Below are 8,947 nucleotides of genomic sequence, written 5' to 3' on the forward strand. Positions count from 1 at the left end.
ATAGACTAAATTGGTGAATCAATCCTCTTCAAAAGCTTTCAAATTGTAATATGAAATGTACAACTTACTGTAATATCAAAACCAGCCAGTGCAGGCCAATGATGGTTTACCAATAGAAAACTGGGAGACTGAAATGTATGTGATATGACTCTCTTATTTCAGCTCAAAGAAAACATACAAAAAACACCAGAACCACACAACAGGCATGGCATCTTTCACAGATTATAGCGGCCTTTATTGACATTACCATTTATTGTTATTAACACAACAAAGTCGGGCACAAAACCATCTTCTGTACATCACTGTTCTTTATGAAATAACTACAACAGTAAAAGAGTTGACTGTATATAAATAATCTAATCATTCAGCAACATCTAGGCAGGTGACCAGATAGGTGGTGGGTGCGAGCAAAAGTACGATGGCAGCGGGGGCAGGAGTATGGTCTCTCACCAGTGTGGGTCCTCATGTGAGTTTTAAGGTGACCGACCATGCGGAAGCTTTTGTTACACTCCTGGCAGTGATATGGCCGTGAGTTATTGTGGATCCTCATGTGTTTGCCCAGATCCCCTGAAGAGGTATAGCAGCCTTGGCAGACAGAACATTCATACGGCTTCTCTCCAGTGTGGGTGCGTATGTGTTTTGTGAGATCTCCAGACTGAGTGAAGCTTTTGCTGCACTCAGTACAGGTGTATGGTTTCTCACCTGTGTGAGTGCGCTGGTGGTTCTTCAGGTGTGCGTGTCGGAAAAATGTCTTGTCACACACTGTGCAATGGAAAGGCCTCTCCCCAGTGTGTGTGCGCTGGTGGGTTTTCAACGCTGCACTGTTTATGAACTTCAGCCCACAAACCCCACAATGGTAGTTCCTTTCATTGTTGTGGATCTTCAGATGTGTCTTCAGATAACCGTTGTCCGCAAAGTCTTTACCACACACAGTACATTTGAAAGGTCTCTCCCCTGAGTGTGTGCGCAGGTGAAGCTTCAAAGAATAACTGTATGCAAACCGCCTATCACATTTGGGGCAGGATAAAGGCTTCTCGCCAGAGTGAACGGTCATGTGAACTCGGAGGTGCCACATCCGGGCAAAATCCTTTCCGCAGTCTTGGCATTTGAATGGCTTGACCCCTGAGTGTATCATCATGTGTTTGCAATGACTGCTGGCTTCTGAGAAGCTCTTGCCACACTCCTTGCAGACGTAGGGCTTCTCGCCGGTGTGTGTGCGCATGTGAATGCGCAGATTCTGAGGACTAGAGCAGCTTTTGCCACACTCTGAGCATGGCATGCCAATGTTCAGACAGACAGGGCCATCCTCAGGCTTAGTGTCCTCAGGTTTGTGACACTGGTGAGGCCCCAGTCCCCAGCAATTCCTGAAGCTCTTTCCACAGTCAGCACAACTGAGGTATCCATCGATGAAAGTAACAGCCATTTTGTGCCAAACCTTGCAGTGAGTATGCAGTCTGGCTATGTACTGGAAGCTGCGTTCACAATAGGGGCAGGGGTGGAGTTTCCTTAGCGGGGCAGAGGGGTGGGCCTGACAGATGTGGACGTGTAGCTGTCGTGGGGTATGGAACATGCAGCTACAGTGGGGACAGCTGTGTGTTGGGGCATACACAGTTTTACTTGTTGAGACATAACTTTTGAACAAAGCCAGGTACTGCTTCTGGTGTTTGGTCTTTATGTGGTTCTCCAGGAAGTAACAGTCAGTGAAGGAGATGGTGCAGTGTGGACAAGGAAAAAATTGAGGAGAAGAGCCTGAGGGAGAGGGACAGAGCAGTGGAAAGAAGGTAGAAAGAGAAAGATGAGAGGGAACAGAACATAGTTATGATTTCCTACATTTCCTCATTCAACAAAAAAATGCTTGAGTAAATGAATGTTCAAATGATGTTCAAGTAATCCCATCATCCATTTCAAATGCAGCGTTGAGGATGGACTGGATGTATGAACTATGCCCTACCTACCTCCATCTGTCTCGTCTGGGTTTTCCTCCTTCACCAAACACACTTTAGTGTCTCGCAGAAGAGTCTTAACCACCACCTTATGGATTAGAAAGACGAAGAAACCACAGTATGCATGAAGCAAAAGTCTAAATACTAGTGTCTAGTTACTGTCACATGTTGGGAAAGACCACTAACTCTTCTTACATTAGACAATCTTGTTAGCGTCACCACAGGATTCCATGATATCTTGCTACATCCGGTCATTGGATTGGATGTATTTTGATGTTTGATGTGCTTCTTCTGGAAGGAAGGAACAGAACGGTTTGGGTCCTCTCCCATTCCCTGCTGCTCAAAGTCTGTTGGTTCCTCTTTGATTTGGATGGAGCTGATACAAACCCCTTTAGTAATGTAGGGTGATTGGCTAATGTCTGGTTCTTCTCTATTGCAGTCAACATCATCTGACTGTGTTCCACACTCTGTTTTGATGGGGTCTGGATGGTGTTTAGTCCGCTTGGTTTTATTGTGTTGCTTTTCCCCAGGTGTGCTCTTCATCTTGTTGACTAGAGTGCTTCTTCGTTTGAATTCTGTGGGGAAAAGAGCAGGTTTTATTGAACATCACCCTTAGAGCTATACCAAGCAGTGATCATATTAATAAACCATGCAACATTATAAGCCACAGGAAGGCCAAAAAGATAATCAAGGACAAGAACCACCCGAGCCACTGCCTTTTCACCCCGCTATCATCCAGAAGGCGAGGTCAGTACAGGTGTATCAAAGCTGGGATCGAGACTGAAAAACAGCTTCCATCTCAAGGCCATCAGACTGTTAAACAGCCATCACTAGCACAGAGAGGCTGCTGCCTATATACAGACTTGAAATCATTGGCCACTTTAATAAATGGAACACTAGTCACTTTAATAATGCCACTTTAACAATGTTTACATATCTTGCATTACTCATCTCACATCTATTGCATCTTAGCCTATGCCTTTCTGACATTGCTCATCCATATTTGTATACATTCTTATTCCATTCCTTTAGTTAGATGTGTGGGTATTAGGCTTTTGTTTTGTAATTGTTAGATATTAGTTGTTAGATTTCGCTACACTAGCAATAACATATGCTAACCATGTGTATATGACCAATCCAATTTGATTTGACCAATCATCGGGTAATTGAAGAAACCACAGGTCTGCATGAACAATAAATGTAACTGCATACGTTTCTAACAGTCAACCTACCAGTAATAATTGGCCTATAGACGGGTTGGTTGTTTAGCAACAAAACCGACGCGCACACAACTAGGGCAAAACAAACCGGGGTGTCTTAAATTGTTGATAAAATGTAAACTATATTTCGTCTCCAATGTCTATTGAATACATAAATACATTTGCTGCAAAATGAGAACCTGTCTCTCAAATACATCGTTACAGTTGTTGGTTAGCTAGCTAGCGGAATTGAGCCATTATAGCATAGATGACGTGGCAACAGTTAAAACACCTCAAAAAACGACATTCTATCAAGAAACGAATAAAACGATATGAAACTATTCCCCACACGGCAGCTTCTAGTCATTGTTAGCTAGTTGGACATCCAGAATCAAAACAAGGAGTTCTGCCCCATTGAAGCATCGTTTTCGTGACGTTGTCAGCTAACCCTTCAATTTGACATTAGCATTCATGTTGCTCCCAACCCGCTCAAGACATAAGCATAGCTCGTTATAGGATTATATTACAGGCAGCAAACTCTACTTACTGTTGCAACCAACTAGCTAGCTATTGTTTTGAGCTGCTAGTAGCCTAGTCTTTGTAAATGAGCACAACATAGCAAAGGCCAATTACTTTGTATCTTGAAATTCTCAATGATAGAATGGCACACAGCTTCGCTCCCTTTGCCAACGTCATAAAACGCTGCACTTTCTGGTCTATGTCCGCAACGTTCCACCACAGATAGAACAAGGTCGTCACTAGTTACAACAGCCACAAAGTCATAAACCCGCCTTTTTGTACATTCTACCTCATTTAGCAGACACTAATATACCGTAGTGAATGCATACATTTTTGTACCGTTCCCCCGTGGGAATCGAATGCACAACAAGCGCCATGCTCTACCAACTGAGCCACACGGAACCTATTTCTACAATTTCTCAAAAATGTGGGTTTAAACCTTAACCACACTGCTAACCTTATGTCGAAACCAATTTTGATTGTGTGGCTTTGGTAACTAGTGGAAACCATTTGAACAAGGTACCAGATGTTTTACCGGATGTATAAATCTGAAGCATCCGGTAGGAATTCCCACTTCACAACGTATATGATGAGAAGAAGCCCAGTGGTCTAGCCTGGCCACTGAAGTATAATAAGAATGAGCCTGATGACTTGCACCAAATTCTTCCGCTGCTCTGTCGTTCGCTACATACTTTAGTCCGAGACTCCCATAATTGAGGGTGTTTGTTGTGAAGAGGGGCACGAGTATCAAAGACAACAACATATTTTCAAACCACCGCTTTACCCAGGGAGAAAGCCTGCCACCTCTCATTGAAACATAGACAGCGTTAAAATCACTAGATTGCGATAGCGCTGACGTCATCCACCTATTCATATGGAAAACTCCCAATGGCGAATTTGAAGATGTAGTGAGATGGATTTTGGAACATTATGCTAATGTTCTCATTGACGAAACGTTTGATCTCAATACAGTTTTCTGTTCCCAAAACTAAAATCTGTTACGAACAGAGTGGACACATTTTAGTTGATTTGACCCTTTCCCAAAGTAAAAAAAATAAAAAAGTTGTTTAGAAGGAGTGGAAGGGCGAATTGGGTTGCTGGAGTGTTTATAGACATGTTCAATCTCTCCCTATCGTAGCCTGCTGTCCCCACTTGCTTCAATATGTTCACCATTGTTCCTGCACCCAAGAAAGCAAAGGTAACTGAACTAAATGACTATCACCCGTAGAACTCACTTCTGTCATCATGAAGTGCTTTGAGAGGCTAGTTAAGGATCATATCACCTCTACCTTACCTGACATCCTAGACCGACTTCAATTTGCTTACTGCCCCAATAGAGCCACAGAGGATGCAATTGCCATCGCACTGAATACTGCCCTATCCCATTTGGACAAGATGAATACCTACGGCAGAATGCTGTTCATTGTCTATAGCTCAGCCTTCAACACAATGGTACCGTCCAAGCTCATCATTAACGCTTGGGGCCCTGGGTCTGAACACCGCCCTGTGCAAATGGGATGTGGAACTTCCTGACAGGCCAGGTGGTGAATGTAGGAAACAACACCTCCACTTCGCTGATTACCAACACAGGGGTCCCACAAGGGTGCGTGCTCAGCCCTCTCCTGTACTCCCTGTTCACCTATGACTGCGTGGCTACGCACGCCTCCAACTCAATCATCAAGTTTGCATACGACACAAACGTAGTAGGCCTGATTACCAACAATGACGAGACAGCCTACAGGGAGGAGGCGAGGGTCCTGGTGGAGTGGTTCCAGGAAAATAACCTCTCCCTCAAAGGAGAGGAAACAGCAGAGGGAGTGTAACAGTATAACTTTAGACCGTCCCCTCGCCCATACCCGGGAGCCTCTGCACACATTAACAACAGTCACCCACGAAGCATCGTTACCCATCGCTCCACAAAAGCCGCGGCCCTTGCAGAGCAAGGGGAACCACTACTTCAAGGTCTCAGAGCAAGTGACATCACCGATTGAAACGCTATTTAGTGCTCACCACCACTAACCGTTTCACTCACCCCCCTTTTGACCTCCTCCTTTTCCGCAGCAACCAGTGATCCGGTGTACCAAAGCTAGGGCAGAGAGGCTGAAAAACAGCTTCTATCTCAAGGCCATCAGACTGTTAAAAAGCCATCACTAGCCAGCTACCACCCGGCTACTCAACCCTGCACCTTCGAGGCTGCAGCCCTATATACATAGATATGGAATCACTGGCCACTTTAATAATAGAACACTAATTTAAATCAAATTTTATTAGTCGCATGCGCCGAATATAACATGTGTAGGTAGACTTGTAGACCTTACCGTGAAATGCTTACTAGTCACTTTAATAATGTTTACTCATCTCATCTGTTTACTCATGTACATACTGTATTCTATTCTACTATATTTTGTATTTTTGCCACTCCAACATTGCTTGTGTTAAATATTTATATATTTTTTAATTCCATTCTTTTACTTTTAGATTTGTGTATTGTTGTGAATTGTTAGATGTTACTGCACTGTTGGAGCTAGGAACACAAGTATTTCGCAACTATAACATCTGTTAAATATATGTTTGTATGCACACCCGCACAGAGTAGGCGGTCCCTAACGGAAAAAATGCAAATACTTGCTAGAACGGCCAATAGGATCTCACTAGCTTGTGCTTGGCTATGCTCACGTCCTTGCTTGTTCTGCCCACTATGACTTATTTGTTCCCATTGGAAATGACAGGCTGTGGTCTATCTTGGGTTAGTTATAAAAATCTTCGATATTGCTAAAGATCCATGCTATCCAGGTTCATTGGGACATCCCAACTCTGACTTTACCCCATTGAAGTTGAAATGTAAAATGGTTAATTAAGGAAAGGGTTAGGTAAGGGTTATGGTTAAGGTTAAGGTAGGGGAAGGGTAGGGTAGGGGTTAAGGTTACAGTTAGCGTTAGGGCAGGGACGTCCCAAGGATCATAAGTAGAACTACCCATTTCTGAATGGGGCAGAATCAAGGGGCCACGGAGATGCACCGTTTCGACTGCTCCTAGAGATTTGCTTCGGTACTACAGTTTAACTGACGCTCGGCCCAGAAATAACATTTCGAAACATGACCACATCGAGAAGTCAGATTTGAAAATTCCTAATAAGACACTTTAGTCATAGCCTTTGTGCACAAAACATACATTTAATTATTCAAATAATTGTTGTTGAGGCCGATTATTTTATAATCACCCACAGACGAAATATTAAAATTGTATATTCATCCAATGTCTGCCATGTTTAGGGATGACGTACGATGTCGTCACTGCTCCCTGTGCACACTGAACGCTAATGCGCTATGTGATGTTGGTTCATATAAACCAAATATAGACGGTCCATGAATCAGCGTATGGGAATGTGAGTAGATTACCTTGAAAACATCAGGCGGAAATCTTGGACACCGTCTCCAGTTATCATTATACCCAAAGATTATAGACAATTATAGACAAGATATACATATCTCTTCGCCCGAACGATGGGAGTCGATGTCCACAAATCAGCACAGCGGGCTGTCTAGCTCCCGCCTATACTTTCTTTTGAATGGTGAATGCATCTCATAATTGTAATCCTTTTTGAATATTCGACGAGGGTTGTTTACGTCAACCACCCGTATTTAACTGAGAGATGCTACGCTACAAGCCTCATAACAAGAATATGCATAGCCATCTTTTTACTAGGATGTAAGGTTTCCTACTTATATCAGTACACTTTTAAACACTTCAGCATTACACGACTTCTATTCGATCAAATAAATATCACGTAGCAAATAAGCCATTCATTTTTATGTTGATCAATTTCAACACTCTCATTGACCTCCATACAAAAACTCAGTTTTACGAGGGTATGTTTGGCGGGGTGAGTGAAGGAGACTTTGTTGCGAAATAGGAAGCCGATTCTAGATTTAATTTTGGATTGGAGATGTTTAATGTGAGTCTGGAAGGAGAGTTTACAGTCTAGCCAGACACCTAGGTATTTGTAGTTGTCCACATATTCTAAGTCAGAACCGTCCAGAGTAGTGATGCTAGTCGGGCGGGCGGGTGTGGGCAGCGAACGGTTGCAAAGCATGCATTTGGTTTTACTAGCATTTAAGAGCAGTTGGAGGCCATGGAAGGATTGTTCTATGACATTGCAGCTCGTTTGGAGGTTAGTTAACAGTGTCCAAAGAAGGGCCAGATACATACAGAATGGTGTCATCTGCGTAGAGGTGGATCAGGGAATCACCCGCAGCAAGACCGACATCGTGGATAAATACAGAGAAAAGAGTCGCCCCGAGAATTTAACCCTGTGGTACCCCATAGAGACTGCCGGAGGTCCAGACAACAGGCCCTCCAATTTGACACGCTGAACTCTGTCTGAGAAGTAGTTGGTGAACCAGGCGAGGCAGTCATACGGTGATTGACAGAGGTGAAAGCCTTGGCCAGGTCGATGAAGACGGCTGCACAGTACTGTCGTTTATCGATGGCGCGTTATGATATCGTTTAGTTCCTTGAGCATGGCTGAGGTGCATCTGTGACCAGCTCGAAAACCGGATTGCACAGCAGAGAAGGTGGAATTCAAAATGGTCAGTGATCTGTTTATTAACTTGGCTTTCGAAAACTTTAGAAAGGCAGGGCAGGATGGATACAGGTCTATAACAGTTTGGGTCCAGGGTGTCACCCCCTTTGAAGAGGGGGATGACTGCGGCAGCTTTCCAATCTTTAGGGATCTCGGGAGATACGAAAGAGAGCTTGAACTGACTGGTAATAGGGGTTGCAACAATGGCGGTGGATACTTTTAGAAAGGGAGGGTCCAGATTGTCTAGCCCAGCTGATTTGTACGGGTCCAGGATTTGCAGCTCTTTCAGAACATCTGCTATCTGGATTTGGGTGAAGGAGAAGCTGGGAAGGCTTGGGAAAGTAACTGGGGGGGGCTGTTGGGTTAGCCAGGAGGAAAGTGTAGCCAACCGTAGAGAAATGCTTATTGAAATTCTCGATTATCGTGGATTCATCGGTGGTGACAGTGTTACCTAGTCTCTGTGCAATGGGCAGCTGGGAGGAGGGGCTCTTATCTCCATGGACTTTAGTGTCCCAAAACTTTTTGGAGTTTGAGCTACAGGATGCAAATTTCCTTGATCACCTTTTTCAAAAGGAGGCAAGGAGAGGATGGAAGAGTTAGCTAACCAATTGAGAATGCCCCTATGTCCTCATTTGACTATCAAAATGTGGGAATGATAGTGTAGCCTACAAACCAATTTATGCTTGATCTGCATATGTGGTCAGA

The 8,947-nt window shown here is 43.9% G+C and overlaps 1 protein-coding gene across 6 annotated transcripts; it reads right to left on the bottom strand.

The window, feature by feature from the left end:
• Positions 1–60: 60 nt before the first annotated feature.
• Positions 61–7,176, bottom strand: LOC118367867 (gastrula zinc finger protein XlCGF57.1-like). Of its 6 annotated transcripts, none has more exons than XM_035751576.2 (4): positions 7,059–7,176; positions 2,139–2,518; positions 1,956–2,031; positions 61–1,749 (listed from the first exon to the last, which is right to left on the bottom strand). In XM_035751576.2, the coding sequence occupies exons 2-4, from the start codon at positions 2,484–2,486 to the stop codon at positions 365–367; spliced, it is 1,809 nt and encodes a 602-aa protein (XP_035607469.1). In that variant the 5' UTR covers positions 2,487–2,518; positions 7,059–7,176; the 3' UTR covers positions 61–364. The 6 variants fall into 6 exon arrangements, with proteins under 6 accessions (XP_035607469.1, XP_035607464.1, XP_035607467.1 ...); XM_035751571.2 differs by lacking the exon at positions 7,059–7,176 and adding an exon at positions 4,197–4,439; XM_035751574.2 differs by lacking the exon at positions 7,059–7,176 and adding an exon at positions 4,119–4,230.
• Between the last annotated feature and the right edge of the window lie 1,771 nt (positions 7,177–8,947).

This window comes from Oncorhynchus keta, chromosome 34 (genome assembly GCF_023373465.1).
Source record: "Oncorhynchus keta strain PuntledgeMale-10-30-2019 chromosome 34, Oket_V2, whole genome shotgun sequence".
NCBI lineage: Eukaryota > Metazoa > Chordata > Actinopteri > Salmoniformes > Salmonidae > Oncorhynchus > Oncorhynchus keta.